At 47.5% G+C, this 17,118-nt stretch overlaps 2 protein-coding genes across 2 annotated transcripts in view; one reads left to right on the top strand and one right to left on the bottom strand.

The window, feature by feature from the left end:
* Ruvbl1 (RuvB-like AAA ATPase 1) overlaps positions 1-13,150 on the bottom strand; it is a 34,917-nt gene extending 21,767 nt beyond the window's left edge. The window contains exons 1-3 of the mRNA NM_147177.1: positions 12,980-13,150; positions 10,439-10,525; positions 3,029-3,161 (exon numbers count right to left, since the gene is read on the bottom strand). Of these exons, the coding sequence (NP_671706.1) occupies positions 3,029-3,161; positions 10,439-10,525; positions 12,980-13,120 (361 nt within the window). The 5' untranslated portion in view covers positions 13,121-13,150. The remainder of the gene's footprint in view (positions 1-3,028; positions 3,162-10,438; positions 10,526-12,979) is intronic.
* Positions 11,398-11,895, top strand: Rps25l3 (ribosomal protein S25 like 3). Its single transcript, NM_001431882.1, is given in 1 exon segment — positions 11,398-11,895. A coding segment is annotated over 1 exon segment (378 nt). The 5' UTR covers positions 11,398-11,438; the 3' UTR covers positions 11,817-11,895.
* Positions 13,151-17,118: the final 3,968 nt, after the last annotated feature.

Raw genomic sequence — 17,118 nt, 5'->3', positions numbered from 1 at the left:
TAACCACTGAGCTGCCTCTCCAACCGTTTTGTATCTTTTAAATATGTAAACCAATATTTCTGACTTAAAATGGGAGTCACCCAGGCGCTGGGTGTGGCCTGTACCCCTCAAAAGACCTAAAAACGAACTTTCTCATAGTGCAAGAAGAAACACAGCAAGATGAGGCAGCATCACACAGCTTTTGTTGAAACTCTGATCTTCCTCAGGGCCATCTGCTTCTCTCATGAACCAAGAAACCTCAGGGAGCAGCCACTACCTGCCAGGTCTGGGGCTACAAAGACTCACACTCCTCTCTGTACCCCAGCAACTGTGCCCATCCCCACACTCCTTGTATTTCCATCATCTCAATCACAAGCACAGGCATCGCCTGCCCCCGTCTCTGTGCCCACAACCGACCCTTCTATAAACCCTAAGACTAAGTGTACCGTGGACTTCTCCTGAATCTGGTTACCCACCCTTCCAGCACCATCTCCTGCTCAGACCTCAGTGGGTCTCCCTCTGTCACGCTCCATGAAGGGAACTGCGGGGCTGGACTAGAGCCCACAGGCATCTTACCCTTAACTGTTCTGGCTTACACTCAAGGCAAAGCCCTGACCCTGGCCGATGGCAGAGACCACCTCAGCCTCTGCTTTCCTACCTACCTCTAGTGGTCCAGTGCATTCCCTTAATAATTCTTATCACACACACTTGCGCGCGCACACACACACACCATCAAGACTTAAAAAGAAAACAGAAAGAATTACTTTGGGGGGGGGGGCGCTGGCGAGATGGCTTAGGTAAAGGGGTTCCTGTGCTAGCAGCAACCTGAATTGAATCCTAGAAGAGATGTAAAGATATAGAGAAAACCAACTCCACAAAGCTGTTCTAACCTCTGTTTGCCTGCCACAGCATGCATGCTGCCTACACATACATCATGCACCCCACCCCAGTAATAATATTAAATATTTTTAAAAGAAAAAAAGTACTTTTAGCTACACACCTTTAATTCCAGAACTCAATGAGTTCAAGGTCAGACTAGTCTACAAAGTTGCAGGATAGCCAGGGGACTACACAGAAAAACTCTGTCTGGGGGTTAGGGAGTGGGGTGCTTTTCTGGGAGGTAGGGAGGTGGCTCAGTAGGACAGAGAACTGAGTCTGGACTCCAGCACAATGTAAGAAGCTGGGCTTGGTGACAAGGGCCTATAATCACAGCACTGAGAGGGTGGGGTAGGGACAAAAAGATCCCTGAGGTCTAATGGCCAGCAGCCTAGTTCCAGGCTCAGTAACCTGTCTGAAGAAAACAGAGCAGAGTGACACAGTAGGACACACAGCATCCTCCTCCGGCCTCTGTACACACACTTGTACATACTGCACACAGAGTTTGGCAACCTGGAACAGGTGTCTCTGTCCACACCTGTTCTCAGCAGTGAGGGAGGGACACAGATGTTTCAGACACTTGATCGTGCTCTGAGCAACCTGTCTTTGAACAGCAAAACCCAAAAATCCACCTAAATGTCCACCTTCATAAATGGGCCACCGCCATAGTTAGAGCCTACATTCCCATAGCAATTTACAGAAACTGAGGCCATAACTAACACTAGACCAACAGACGCTAGGCTTAAAGATCACCCTGGAAACCCTATGGATGAGAGTTAACTCGGGGAGGTCATTATAGCCTGTCTCCAAGCCCGGGATACAGACAGCAGGCAGACCTGAGCTCCACTCAGCTCTGGCCCTTACTAGTCATAACACTAGCCAAGTTAACTAACTTTCTAAGAGTGTTTCTCCAAACGCCAGTGAAGACAGAGAAGCCTGGCTATGGAAACGAACAGCCTGACACTGTGGTGGCAGCGTAGGCCCTAAGTGGCTGGCATCAGTCCCCAGTGTCCTTGCTTGGACAGGCCTACCACTGAGGGCCAGGCACTGGCAGCTGGGCACACAATGAGTGACTCGAGTCAAACCTATTCAATGGGCCGTGTGGTGGCTCAGGCCTTTAATCTCAAGAAACAAAGGCAGGTGGATCCGAGTTCAGGGCCAGTCAGGTCTACAGAGTGAGTTCCAAGACAGTAAGGGCTACACACAAAAACCTATTGAACGGACAGTCACTTTCAAAAGCTAGACACAGGCACTGAAAAGCCTGATGCACATGTGTATATGGATTTAAAAAGATTTCTTGGGGCTAGGGATTTAGCTCAGTGGTAGAGTGCTTACCTAGGAAGCGCAAGGCCCTGGGTTCGGTCCCCAGCTCCGAAAAAAAGAACCAAAAAAAAAAAAAAAAAAAAAAAAAAAGATTTCTTTAGGCATAAGCAGAGGCAGGGGAATCTCTGTGAGTTTGGGGCCAGCCTGGTCTACATAGCAAGCCAGGCCAACCAAAACTACATAGTGAGATCCTACTCAAAAATCACTGTAGGGCTGGAGAGATGGCTCAGCAGTTAAGAGCACTGACTGCTCTTCCAGAGGTCCTGAGTTCAAATCCCAGCAACCACATGGTGGCTCACAACCCTCTGTAATGAGATCTGACGCCCTCTTCTGGTGTGTTTGAAGACAGTGTACTTATATATAATAAATAAATCTTTAAAAAAAAAAATCACGGGCTGGGGATTTAGCTCAGTGGTAGAGAGTGCTTACCTAGGAAGCGCAAGGCCCTGGGTTCGGTCCCCAGCTCCGAAAAAAAGAACCAAAAAAAAAAAAATCACTGTATCCCACAGCTTTCCCTGAGGAGTTTGGTGTTGAGATCAAACCTGGAGCTCTGCCTATGAAACCATACTCTACCTCCAAGTTATCCTCTGATCTTGACTTACGTCTATTTTTACCATGTGAAGAAGCCAAGGGCCATAACTGGGGCTCACGTGCGCCCTACTGCTAAAGTACTTTGGTTGGAACACTGAGGTTTGGTCATTAACTTGCAAACATACTGACAATGCTAAAAGAGAAACAGCTACAAGTTGTCAGACGGCATCTCTACAACCAAGAAGCTTCAAGGCACTCGGAGAAGAAAGCCACCTCCCCACACTTACCACCCACCGACGGCCGCCCTCCCCACACTCACCAATAGCCCTTCGGAAGTTCTCCATCAGCACCTCTGTCTTCTTGATCTCAGTTGAGTATACTTCACTACCCACCATCGGGCAGAAAGGGACTTTACTGCCCAGTTCCTGAGCAATAGCCAGGGCCAAGGCTGTCTATAGAGGACAAGAAAGAGAAGACTTGCTTTAGAGTTAGAAATGGTCATTCAGAGATTGGGTTACTAAGAGAGCATCCGCCAGGAACAGTACTGTCCTATTCTCTACCGTCAGCAGGCATATTTCAGTGTCTGAGGGTCTCTGTGCACAAGCCGTGCCTATCACACCCTGCCTGGTGTCACCATCAGACTCAGAAGCTATTCCCCAGTAAAGGCCTGACTTCAAGTGCTTCCCACAAACCTTACATCTAAGCAACTCTACTGTCTGCCCCACTCTACCAAGGAGGAAACAAAGATGGGTTAAGTACACAGCCCGGGTGCCACAACCTAGAAATAGGTGCGTTTGGACTAGCAGTGGTGTCTCACAACAGGTTCTCATCAGAAATAGCACCATCTTCCTGACTATTCTCACTCAGCCTGTCTGCTCAGGCTACTGTGAGGCCCAACACACTGCTTTCTGTTTGTCCCACAAACACCAACCTAGAGGCCAGCAGAAATCAGCACTGAAGGAAGGCCTCACTCAATGTCCACTTTATGTTAAATGGCTCATAAAAGAACGTAACCTTGAGCAGACTTTTGTGACACCTTAGCATGCTCTGTACAGAAACACAAAGGGCTTCTGGTAACCCAGCCACAGTGGACAGAGGCTAAGCAACACCAGACATGGGAGAGACCTGCAGAAAACCAAGCATGAAAGGCAAATGCCCAAGAGCGGCTGAGAGCATTCACAGATCCTCAGCCTCTGAAGCTGGAGACCTGACTAGAGAGAACTCTGAAGCTGCATGGTGAGCGACCTGCCAGTGGTGCTCTTACTCCTTTCAGTCCCTTGATGACAGTTTCGGGACAGTAGAATTTGGCAGCAGTGAACACACAGTGAAGTGCATAAAGTAGCCCATGAGACAGACACTGTACAGTACTGCTAACTCTGCTGCAGTAACCCCAGCACTGGGCAGCAGTGGAGACCCGGTCAGTCACACAAAAGAGTGAAGTACTAGGCTAGCTCTCACGTAGCAAACAAGTTGCCCACAAACTGGTTCCACGTACTTCTCATCAGCCAGCAGCAGCAGGTGCCTCCCTACTGCAGCCCCCTCAGTCCTAGAGCGTCTGGGAACACACCTGCCACTGCCTCAGCCCAAGCACACTGTTGTGAGCCCAGAGCAGACAACAGCAATGCTGATATTCTAGAAGCAAGGGAGAGATGTCTGGACTATGACGGGGTAGGAAGAGAGGACTGCATTCTGACATGAGACATGGGTAGGGGCCAGGTTTGTCCACCTCCTACCCTAATTCTGCCTGTTTCCTAGTCACTCTGTCTCTTCTAACTAGTTCCACAGACCTCAGTTCTCCATCCTTGGCCTCAGATGTCCAAGAGTGCCCTCATGCACTTCCCTAGCCCCTTTCCTTCCAGCCTAATTCAGAAATGGCCATCGCTATGCTTGGTGTGATCAGACAGGGACACTGCAGGGGCACTTCCAGTTTCCTCTTGGAGAAGGGCCCTAGAAGGAAAGCCCAGAAGGTGTCTGCTTAGCCCTCCTGTCCACCCCTGTAAATAGCTCACAGCCCCCCAGGAAGCCATCAACTTCATCTTCTACTTTGCATCTGTGTGCTTTGGTTTGGGGTTTTGCTTTGTTGTTGTTTGTTTTGATGGGGTTTTGGTTTCAACAGGTAGAATTTGGTAGCAAATTACCACATAGCTGGCCCAGCACTCGCTTCCTAGCTCAGGATGGCCTAGCACTCACTTCCTAGCTCAGGCTGGCCTGGTACTCCTGCCTCAACTGCCTGAGTGCTAGGACTGCAGGTGTGCACCTTTGTGCCTGGGTCCTGGCTTGTAGTTTATAGATTAAGAAACTGAAATGCAGAGGTTACTCAAGGCCAGACAGCCAGGATGCAAGCACTGCCCAGAGCCCTATTTTCCCTTGTGTGAGCACACCATGTGACTGGCATGAAGCTGTTCCTGAAAGAAGGCTGAGCAGGTTTACTTCAATCTCATCCGAAGGGCTCCTTTCAAGGGTCCAAGCACTTAGTCCCACTGTCAACAGCAGGAGGTCTTCAGGAACAGAGCTGCACATCACAATAAGGGTGCCCTGCCTTCCCGTGAAGGGAAGCAGCCTCATCTTCAGGCGCACCACCAATCTCTCCTCAGACAGCACATGCCTTCAAGCTTTGCACATCAGAAAAGCTTACAAAGTGAGGCCAAGGACTGAGTTCTTCACATTTCCTGGGAGAAAAACTGTCTCAGTATCACACAGGAATGAAAGATTCACACGGGAGACACATGGCACCAACTCCACAAAAAACCCAGGGGTCCACAAAGCACACAGACATACAAGAACCATGGACAACTTCTACATGAAAGTCTGCAGAGTCTGTAGCTACTGACAACACACAGCAACAGAAACCCCTGAATAGAAGCAGGAACAGGATCATAGAAAGGCAAAAGAGACAAGCCACCAGGCAATCTACCTGAGGTACAAGGCATGAAAACACACGCACGCACACGCACATGCACACACACCAACTGCGCTAGACTCCATAGTCCAGAAACCTACAGAGCAAGGCCCCTCAGGAAGCACACAGTCTGGGGAAACTTTTCGCAAGAAGCCCCTTAGATTTGCCATACCCAACTCCACAAGTAAAATAAAGAGGGGGTGTTTGGGGTGCATTTTCCTAAATAAGGCACAGAGTGTCTCCCACCCCAAGACAGATTTTGAAAGGGGGAAAAAAAACAAAACAACCCCCCACCAAAAAACTTGTTGGTTTGGGGTCAGAGACAAGAGTCAGAGAGGCACCACAGGACAGCCATGAAGACTTCAACAAAGCAAAAGCTCCAGACATTTCACAAATGTCAGTGATGCTGGGAGGTGGTGACACACACCTGTGGTCCCACACTAGGGAGGCAGAGGCAGGTGGGTATCTGAGTTGGGGGCCAGCCTGGTCTACAGAGTGAGTTCTAGGACAGCTGGGGCTACATAGAGAACTGGGGGTGGGGTGGGGAGCAGTGTTGGGTTGGAGAGATGGCTCAGGAGATACAGGCACTGCTGAGTCTCTGATCCCTTGTGTCCACATGAAGGGAGAAGAAAACCAGCTCCAAAGGGGTCCCCGACCTCCACCAGCAGCCACGGCGGATACACACCGCCGCCCAGAGTAAGCAAGGTAACTCTTTAAACGTCAGCATCATTAAGAGACAACAAAGCAAAGTGATAGAGACAGCAACTTTTCTAAATGAAAGGAAGATAAACACAGATGTTACTGCTGCAGGTTTTTATTTTCTCTTTCCAGGGCCACTAGACATGTACAAAGCAGGTAGTCTGAAGTTTATAACAGAAGGGGAAAACTGAAAGAACTTGAAGAACACTCTTTTCTACATATCACACATATGACATGTCTACACGTGACTGTGTGTATATATGTATGTGGGGGGGTGCACATGTGTGTAGAGGCCAGAGGCTGACCCTGGGTATCTTCCTCAGTCACTCTCTACCTTTCTTTTTTTAATGTGTACACATCTGCGTCTATAAGTACACTACATGTATTCACATGTCCACAGACACCAAGAGCATCCAGTCCCCTGGAGTTGGGGTTTCAGACACTTGCAATGTGCCCACTGTGAGTGCTAAAACCAAACTCAGTACTCTGGGAGGTCAGCAAGTGCCCTAACTGATGAGTCACCTCCACCTTAACTTCTGAGCGAGGACGTCACTGGTCCCCCTGACTTGTCCCTGCCTCCTCAGCACTAGAGTCAGAGGAAAGGGCTGCCACTTAGACCACCATGCATGTGGAACAAGCAGGTTTCCTACTGCGCCATCTCCTAGGCTGTCATTTTCATTTAAAAATCAAAAGAAAACAAAACAAAAGTCAACTTTGGTATTTATGAACACAGAGTCCTACTGAGTACCAAGGCACACATGCCTGTAATCCCAGCTTGAGAAGCTGAGATAAGAGAACACAAAAATCAAGGCCAGCCTGGGCTACAGAAGGAGTTTCTTACCACTGGGGAGCAAGTCAGTGAGACCCTTTCTCAGAAGGGTAGTTCAGTGGCAGAGCCACTGTTGAAATGCACAAAGTCCTGGGGTCAACCCCCCAGCACTGCAAAAGCAAAAAGCATCAGTTAAGTTCGAACTCAACCCCACCAGGCAGCGGACAAGGCTCCCACACCTTCCTTGAAAGGTATGCTCCTGAGACCATTCTCTTCCTAGCCCTGCTTCTAATCCTTCTCAGTCAGATATTTTTAGTTTATAAAAACGAAAAGAAATGCTAACATAAATGTCACATTAGCAGGAGGAGAGAGTTGGAGGTAAGATGTCGATGCTGTGTAAATAGCAGGGCACCCATTTTCAAATGGCTCAGAAATAAAGAAACAGCAAATACCAAAAAATATAATCATCTCCAAGCTATGAGGCACAGACAAGTCCACCAGACGAGTCTGTCAATCCCACTCCTCCCACTTCACACCTTTAGTCCAACTGACACTGGGGACAGAGGGTTCCATCCAGTCACAGTCTCTATAAGACGTTCAGCATCCTGCCTGGCCATTAGCACGGAGATGCCAAGGGTAGGCTGGAAATCCACATTCCACCTTCGACTTCAACAAAGAAAGTGGGCAAAGGAAAGAGCTGAGGATGTTCCAGAACAGATCAGAGGCCTCATACTGATGTTTAAGAAAGCACAATTCACATCAAGACAGAAAAAAAACTACCTTGCCTCATGTATAATGAAGCACTAAATCAAAAACATCTCCAAACCATCCAGAAGGAAAAGGAAACACTCATATCAGAGTTCTAACAGAACAAAGAAACACTAACAGAGTACTGTACCTGGCACAAGCATTCTCAACACAAGGCTAGACTAGGCCTGCAGTCATGCCTGTAATCTCAGCTGAGGATGAGGCAGGAGGATTTCCAGCTGACAACAGTAGAGACATGCACATTATCTTCACGTCTGAGGCCAGCCTGGGCTACAGGAAACCTTGTCTCAAATAACAACCACCACCAAACATGGAGAACAGGGTCTTTTCCACTAACAAAGCTATAAAAGAAACTTCCAGCCAATGCACTTTAGGAAAGCAACCAGACAGAGAGGGAAGACAAGAAGACATGATAAGCAGACGCCCAGGCCATGGACAAGCAGATGCTGCCTGTGTAGCCCACTGAGCTCACTGTGAATGGTTCAATCTACTTACTCACACAGCTCTTCCCTCTTCAGGAAGACCCCTGGGTAAGACAGCCCTGCAGGTGACACACGTCTTTAATCCCAGCACTCGTGAAGCAGGAGGTGGATCTCTGTTCAGAACCAGCCTGGTCTGCATACTTAGTTCTAAGACAGCCAGGGCTACACACCCCCTATTCAACAGTTATGATTTCAAAGTAAGAATTAGTTGTTCTCACCACTGACTTACAAACTGTGGTGGGTGAGGTGTGGGAAGAATGAACGAGCCTATTTTTAACACACACAAGCCCAGGTGCCTGGTCTCTGTGGCCCCTGTGAAGAACTGAGGCTCAGACTAGGTACTCTGGTGACTTTTGAGTATCCCACCAGTCAGGCATGGTGACAGTCACCTACAATCCTGGCACTTGAGGGAAGAGCAGGATGAGCAGCAGTTCAAGGGCAGCCTGGCTACACATCAAGTTTGAGGTCAGGTTGGAATACATGAGAGAGACTGTCTCAAAAAAAAAAAAAAAAAAGTGGGGGTGGGGTCAGCAAGGTGCCTCAGCAGGTAGAAGCACTTGCCACACAAGCATGGAAACCAGAGTTTGATTTCCAGACACTACAATGGAAGGAGAGAACCAACTCTTGAAAGATATCCTCTGACCTCTATATATGCACTGTGGTGTGTGTGTGTGTGTGTGTGTGTGTGTGTGTGTCCACTCACAATCTCAAACACTGTGTCCCCTGCCTAGAAAGCCCTTTTCTTCCCTGCAAGGCCACTCTTTCCACATCTTTTAAAGGCAAACAACAAGCGTCAGGCCCTCCAGCTTTCCCAGCTACTGTGCTGCCTCCTGATCAGCACCAGCTGCATTCAGGATTGGTCAGGATCCCTCAGTCAGCACTCAGCAGGACCCCTTTGTTATTGTCATGACTCCCTTTTCTCGCCAGCGGACTGCAAGCCTCTTAAAGATAAAAAAGCATTTCGCTTCTTTGTCCCTTACCACCCCTCACAGGACACAAGGAGAGGCAGAATAAGCAACCTCAAAAAGATATCACTGGGCCTGGAGAGACGGCTCAGTGGTTAGGAGCACTGACTGCTCTTCCAGAGGTCCTGAGTTCAATTCCCAGCAACCACATGGTGGTTCACATCCATCTGTAATGGGATCTGATTCCCTCTCCTGGTGTGTCTGAAGACAGCTACAGTGTACTTATATATAAGAAATGAAGAAATCTTTTTTTTTTTCCCTTTTTTCGGAGCTGGGGACCGAACCCAGGGCCTTGTGCTTGCTAGGCAAGCGCTCTACCACTGAGCTAAATCCCAACCCCGAAGAAATCTTTTTAAGAAAAGATATCACTGGTTATTTTTTGAGACTCAGATCAGCAGAAAGGTTACTTCCTAGCAAAGCAAAGAAGACTTGAAAGAGACAGTAGAAACATTCTAGAGACAATGAGGTCCTCCGAGGACTTTACTCTCTGCTCTGAAGGTAGGCCAGGGTAATTTTAGACCATAGATTTTATATGCTAAATTGTATTATTGAACACTGGTTTTTTTGTTTTGTTTTGTTTTGTTTTTGTTTTTTCCAGAGCTGAGGACCAAACCCAGGGCCTTGCGCTTGCTAGGCAAGAGCTCTACCACTGAGCTAAATCCTCAACCCTGAACACTGGTTTTTAAAACATTCATTTAACCAGTCTATCTAGACAGAGACTAGTTAAGACATGAATTTAGGGCTGGAGAGATGGCTCAGTGGTTAAGAGCACTGTCTGCTCTTCCAGAGGTCCTGAGTTCAATTCCCAGCAACCACATGGTGGCTCATAACCATCTGTAAAGAGATCTGATGCCCTTGTCTGTACCTCGTGTGTATCTGAAGACAGTTACAGTGGACTTATATATAATAAATGAATAAATCTTTAAAAAAAAAAGACATGAATTTAACTGGATTTAAACATCAATATCATTCTCTTGGGTAGTTTAAAAAAGAGAGAAAATGGGGGTTGGGGATCTAGCTCAGTGGTAGAGCGCTTGCCTAGCAAGCGCAAGGCCCTGGGTTCGGTCCCCAGCTCCAGAAAAAAAGGGAAAGAAAAGGAAAAAAAAAAAAAAAAAAAAAAAGAGAGAGAGAGAAAATGAATGAATACCTTGCCAGTTCCAGGAGGCCCTGCCAACAAGACAGCTCTTCCAGCCATTTTCTTGCTTTTGATTAATTCGACTATGACACCACATGCCTGCACAAAACAGAAAGAAACAATCAGTCAATCTTAAAATGCTTCATGGTAGAAACAGTTCAGGGCTTGGTCCACACAGTTCCGATGCTCTTCTGACAGGACACCACTGCTGTGGGGTGGAGCGGTGGGGGTGAGCCACGTGCTCTAGCTCATGCCATATGATGGCTCCCACAAAGAGAGAAGCAAAATGAGACACTGAGCAGCTAGGGAGAGCTGGGGCGGAGGGGGCTTTCTCATAACCTTGTATGTAACATTTGAAGCCCCGGGCAGAAATCTACATTTCAGGCAAAAATTGCAAATTGAAAATAACCAAAGTACAAGTTTGATATGTCTAAGGGTCAACATGCTGCAGCTACCAAAGTATAGTGAACAGAAGGGAAAGGGGAGGTTGAGGCAGGCAGGAGCCAACACAGACCTAGTACTTAACAAAAGCAGCAGGGCTGTGCATTCCAGGCCAGTTTGGCTACGGCAACATTATCTAAACAAAAAGGGTGTGCTATGAATCCAACCAATAAGAGTTGGAAAGAGCTGGTGAGATGCTCAGTGGGTAAAAAGCACCTGCAGTGTAAACCTTAGTTCAATCCCTGGATCCCACAATGGAAGGAGGAACCTCTGACCTCTACCCAAACACCATGGCAGGCCTATGACTGCACAGCCTACGCACACATTGTGTCAAATAGGAAAAGAAAGAGATACCAGCTAAGGAAGCCAGGTGCATAGTAAAGGCCCACGCCTTTAATCTCAGCACTCAGGAGGCAGAGGCGGATGGATCCCTGTGAACTCAAGGCCAGCAGGGTCTACAGAGTCTCAGGACAGCCAGAGCTAAAAGTGAGACCCTGTCGTGAAAACAAACATACAAAAATAAATACCAGAGTGTGGCTGCAGTGGTCCACACTACTCTCTGAGTTTCGCCATGCCGCCCAAAGACGACAAGAAGAAGAAGGATGCCGGAAAGTCGGCCAAAAAAGACAAGGACCCAGTAAATAAATCTGGTGGCAAGGCCAAAAAGAAGAAGTGGTCCAAAGGCAAAGTTCGGGACAAGCTGAACAATCTCGTCCTGTTTGACAAAGCTACTTACGACAAACTTTGTAAGGAAGTTCCCAACTATAAGCTTATTACTCCAGCTGTGGTCTCCGAGAGACTGAAGATTCGAGGTTCCTTGGCCAGGGCAGCCCTTCAGGAGCTACTTAGTAAAGGACTTATCAAGCTGGTTTCAAAGCACAGAGCCCAAGTAATTTACACCAGAAACACAAAGGGTGGAGATGCCCCAGCTGCTGGTGAAGATGCATAAACAGATTGAATCAGCTGTACATTTGGGAAAATAAAACTTTATTGAATCAAAAAAATAAAAAATAAAAAAAATAAATAAATACCAGCTAATGACAATAATAATAAGGGTGAAGATACTGAGTACCAGGGAGGCTGCTAGCGTGATTGGCCAAACAAGAACCCAGTGCAGAGGCAGGTCTAGAACAGACTCTGAAGTCACATACAATCCAGTATCTATCCTGGCCATTTCACTTGAGGTGAGTGTCCTCAGATTTATTTTACCTAACACCTATTACTCATCTGACTCCGAGTGTTCAAAACAACTGTACCCACAAGGAAGGGCTTATGTGCAAAGTGGGCTGATGTCCACAGTTTACTCTGACTTGTGACGGTAGACATACATGAACAGATATACCATAAAGCATCACTGTAAAATGTTAACTGTAGAATTTTGGCACACTGGGATTTAGTGTGCAAACATGTCAATGTTTCTGTGTGCTTAGAAACATCAGACCAAAGTGAGGTTTATTAGACAGAAATGAAATAACAGACAATAAAGCCGCCTGACAAATAGAAAGCATTAAACTATTGCTTGCAAAAAAAGATGCAAGTGAGCTAGGGTCAAACGTTTCCCTTTTGGATAGATGATGCTCTTGAGGCTGGGAAAGCAGTCTTCACCACATATAAACAGCAAGTTTTTGTAGATACTGAGTCTCTGCAGGGATCAAAGTGGAGCAGTCTGAGGAAATGGGAAGAGTAATCATTTGGGGTGGGGTCGGGAGAATACCAGCCTCATTACTGCTGAACTGGCAGGTGGTTAAGCGACCTGGCCCACCTTTAATTTCTTCGTGTGCAAAACAGAACCGATCGAAAGACCTGGCATAACTTCCAATGACTTTAAGAAGACTGAACTGGAAAAGCTAGAGTGCTTGGATGGGGAATAGGTCATAGTGTTCCTCCTCACCGCTCCACTTAACAGATCAGCTCCCAGGCCTAAAGAACCCATATCAACTCCGAAAATTTAGTCAATTCTACATTTAATCCCACAGCTTTCCACTGTGTTTCCGGTGAGGCCTAATTTGCCTGCCGTGACCCTTGCTGGCTAATGTGATCCTCACTTCTCAGACAAATCTTAGTGAGACCTGGTCCCGCCGCCCACACCGCGTGCACACGCCCCACGCCCACCTCTCTCGCGTTCTCCTGGCCCACGAGCCCCGAAGCCGCCTGCTTGGCCAGGCCGCTCTCATCCAGCCCCAGCCCCTTCACGTGGCTGTGGGAGGCAATGCGTTGCGTCTTCGTGGTGCTCTTCACCTCCTCAATCTTCATTTTGACGAGTGTGTGCAGCCACAACCTGCGTGGAGACTAGGAACTACGGCACGCCAGGCGCCTGGGTTACCACGCGGCCGTTACTAGGCCGCTCTCCAGGACCCGCCCTTATTAGTACGCCATTGGTTGAAGCGAAAAGACTTCGTTTTCTATTGGCTACAAGCTACGCTTGTCGGCGGCTGAGTTTCACCCACCAACTTCCGTCTGTGTCACAGGTTAGGTTCCCCCAGGGCAGGCATTTCCTGCCCTGGCCAGGTTTGACTGGGAACCGTCAGATTCTTAAGCGCTATTAATGTGAATGGCAGGTTTTTAATTATAAACTCCTCTTTTAATGCTTTTTTTCTTTAGTATAAGATGTTTATGCCAGGGTGAGTTGACTCCTTCACTGACAATTATTAGACCTTTCCCAGGTGCTTGGATGTCCTGAGAGAACTATCAACGAAGCAGCTGCCCAAAGTTCTCCCACTCACACCTAATTTAGACACCCCAAGGATGCCCTGAGGAAGCTGCCCAGCCAACCACTCTTTTCCAGCCCATTTTTTCCAGAATACACTAGATCCTGAAGGCACTATTCCAGCCCAAACTTTTCAAACACTTTATGTCATGATTTTGATCATCACATGCCCAAGAAACTTTTAAAAAAGAAGAGAAGGTGTCTCTGCCTCCTGAGTTGCTGGGATTAAAGGTGCTGCCACCATACTCTGACCAGCCATTTTCACCTGTCTTGAGTGGGTACAGTTCTCCAGGTAGCCAAACAAAAACTGCCTGTGACTTGTGAAGAAACATGGCCCTTTATTTGAATAAGCAACTGTTTGGTTATTGGTGCAAACATGGTAGTCCATTTCCACAACCCACTGTACCATAGTGTAAATTTAATGCTTCATTTGCATGGAGGGCTGTACTAAGGACAGCAAACATTCTTGTTTACCCTCTGACATTCTGGCATTCTAAGCAGGTGCCCCTCACTTTTAAGTCAGCCAGGAGACACCCTCCTGTGCTGTACAATGTACAGTTGTGTTGTAACATTAGTCCCATTGTAAGATTTCTCCAGTGGTCTATCCACCTGGATTAATAGTATGGTGGACTGAGCTGGTAATATGAAGACATGCCGAGTGGCTATAGCAGTGAAGACAGTGATAAAAGGCAGCTAGTGAGTTCTAGAGTGACTGGGAACAGAAGTGACAAGTGACAGGCAGCCGAGAAACCAAAGGCAGAGATTGCTAGACAAGTTCCAGAGAGTGCCAAGTCTTTTCATTTTTTTAATCTATCCATATGGGTGTTTTGCCCACAGGTGTGAACGCACCATGCAGTGCTCAAGGAGGTCAGAACAGGGTGTCAGATCCCCAGGAACTGAAGTTACAGATGGTTGTGAGCCATCATATGGGTATTGGGAATTGAATTTGAGTCCTTTATAAGGACAGCCAGTGCTCTTAACTGCAGACTCATTTCTTCAGCCAGGGAGCTTCAAGTTTTAAGGGTCAACATTTATAACATCAGACACTGTAAGAGTTGAGGATTTCTATCTGAGCAGCGTGTAGAAGGACTCAGCCATCTTATTGGTTGTGGTGGGGTTACTTCCTAACACCATAAAACAAAACCCTACAGGCTAAAGCAATCCAAAGACCGGCCCAAGCAAGAACACACAACAAATCATCAGAACTGGAACTTCAGGTTTGAACTCCTATGCCATATTCATTTAATCCCACAACTGAGAGAGACAATAAGCCAGAAAATATGTTCTGTTAGGTTCCATAGTGATATTGTTTACCTGCACAACTGTACGTCCATCCATTCACTAAGCAGTTGTTAGCAACAGTGTGACCAGACACTATAGTGCACTCAGAAACAGGCAGGAAATAGCCTTGATGAGTGTGGTGGTTTTAATAGGAATGGCCGCCATAGACTCATGCTTGAGTGCTTGGTCTATAGGGAGTGACACTACTAGGAGGTGTAGCCTTTTTGGAGTAGGTGTGGCTTTGCTGGGGGAAGTACATTATTGTGGGGGTGGACTTTTAAAGTCTCAGAAGCTCAAGTCAGTGCTCTGCCTCCTGACTGCCCATCAAGGCGTAGAACTCTCAGCTACCTCTCCAGCACCATCTCTGCCTGCATGCCACCGTGCTGTCTGCCATGATGATAATAGACTAAACCTTTGAGCTGTAAGCCAGCTGATGGTGGTTTGAATATGCTTGGCCCGGAGAGAGACACACTATTAGGAGGTGTAGCCTTGTTGGAGAAAGTGTGTCACTGCAGGTGTGAGCTTTGAGACCCTCTTCCCAGCTGCTCGGAGGCCAGTCTTCTGTTTGTCTTTGGAACAAAATATAGAACTCTCAGCCCCTCCATGCTTCCTGCCTTAATATTAATGGATTGAACCTATAAGCTAGTCACAATTAAACCCTTCATAAGAGTTGCCTTGGTCATGGTGTCTGTTCACAGCAATAGAACCCTAACTAAGACCCAGCCCCAGTTAAATGTGTTCCTTTACAAGAGTTGCTGTGATCATGGTGTGTCTTCTCAGCAGACAAACCCTAACTAAGACAAGGAGCCTATAAGAATTGGAGAACATGCAACAGATGTGTAAGGACAAATCCCCTAGTGGTATGCAAGGCCAGAGTGGGACCTGGAGCAGCCTGCAGAGCCTGGGAAGGAAGGCATCAGTAGGGAGATGGTGACTGTGTGCAAACCTCACTGACCGCCGTGACTCTCTCAGAAGCAAACATTACAGCACCATCTTACATCAAGTAAAGTGAAGTCCAAGGAAGGTAGGCCTTACCCAGAATGTGTGGACAGGGAGACCCAGAGATAGGACAACAGTTAAGAGAACTGGCAACTCTTGCCGAGTACCCAGGTTCAGTTGCCAGCCCGTGTTTGGCAGCTTATAGTTGCCTGTAGCTCCAAGTCCAAGGATCCAATACTGTCCTTGCTAGTTTATTGTCAACTTAACACAAGTTAAGAGTTACTTAACTTGTCCTGTCCGGCCGCCATCGGAGAGCTGCAGCCATGGTCCTGCGCTATGCCATGGCGGTAGGCCTCAACAAAGGCCACAAAGTGACTGAAAAACGTCAGCAAGTCGAGACACACCCGCCGCTGCGGGCGCCTCACCAAGCACACCAAGTTCGTGCGGGACATGATCCGGGAGTGTGCGGCTTCGCGCCCTAGGAGCTGCACGCCATGGAGCTGCTTAAAGTGTTCAAGGACAAGCGAGCACTCAAGTTTATCAAGAAGAGGGTGGGCACGCACGTCCGCGCCAAGAGAAAGAGGGAGGAGCTGAGCAACGTACTGGCAGCTATGCGGAAGGAGGCGGCCAAGAAGGATTGATGACCCCTCCTCCAATAAAAGATGGTTCTAAAAAAAAAAAAGTTACTTGGGAAGAGGAAAACCTCAAAGACTTACCGGTAGGCAAGTCTGTAGTGCATTTTCTTAGTGATCGACATGGGAGGACCCAGCCTACTATGTGTTTGTGGTGTTGCGGGGGCGACGGGGTGCTGCCTCCTTGTTAGGTGGTCCTGGGATGTGTATAAGGCAGGCCAGACAAGTCATGGAAAGCAAGACAGTAAGCAGCTTCCTCTATGGCCTCTGCTTCAGTTTCTGCCTCTAGGTTTCTGTACTTCTTGAGTTTCTGCTCTGACTTCCTTCAGCGGTGGACTGTGATAAGCTGAAATACATCCTTTCCTTCCCAAGTTGCTTTTATCATGGTGGGTTTTTTAAAAAAAGGATTTATTTATTTTAAGTGTATGAGTACACTGTAGCTGTCTTCAGACACACCAGAAGAGTGCATTAGATCCCATTATAGATGGTTGTGAGCCACCATGTGGTTGCTGGGAATTGAACTCAGGACCTCTGGAAGAGCAGTCAGTGCTCTTAACCCCTGAGCCATCTCTCCTACCCTATGGTGTGTTTTTCTTTATCATGATGGTTTTTGTTTGTTCTTTATACATCGGTGTGAGGGTGTCAGATCCCCTGGAACTAGAGTTATAGTCAGTTGTGAGCTGCCATATGGG

This window comes from Rattus norvegicus, chromosome 4 (genome assembly GCF_021556685.1).
Source record: "Rattus norvegicus strain SHRSP/BbbUtx chromosome 4, alternate assembly SHRSP_T2T, whole genome shotgun sequence".
NCBI lineage: Eukaryota > Metazoa > Chordata > Mammalia > Rodentia > Muridae > Rattus > Rattus norvegicus.
The sequence above is the reverse complement of the archived record's forward strand: the minus strand, read 5'-3'. Positions and strand labels throughout refer to the sequence as shown.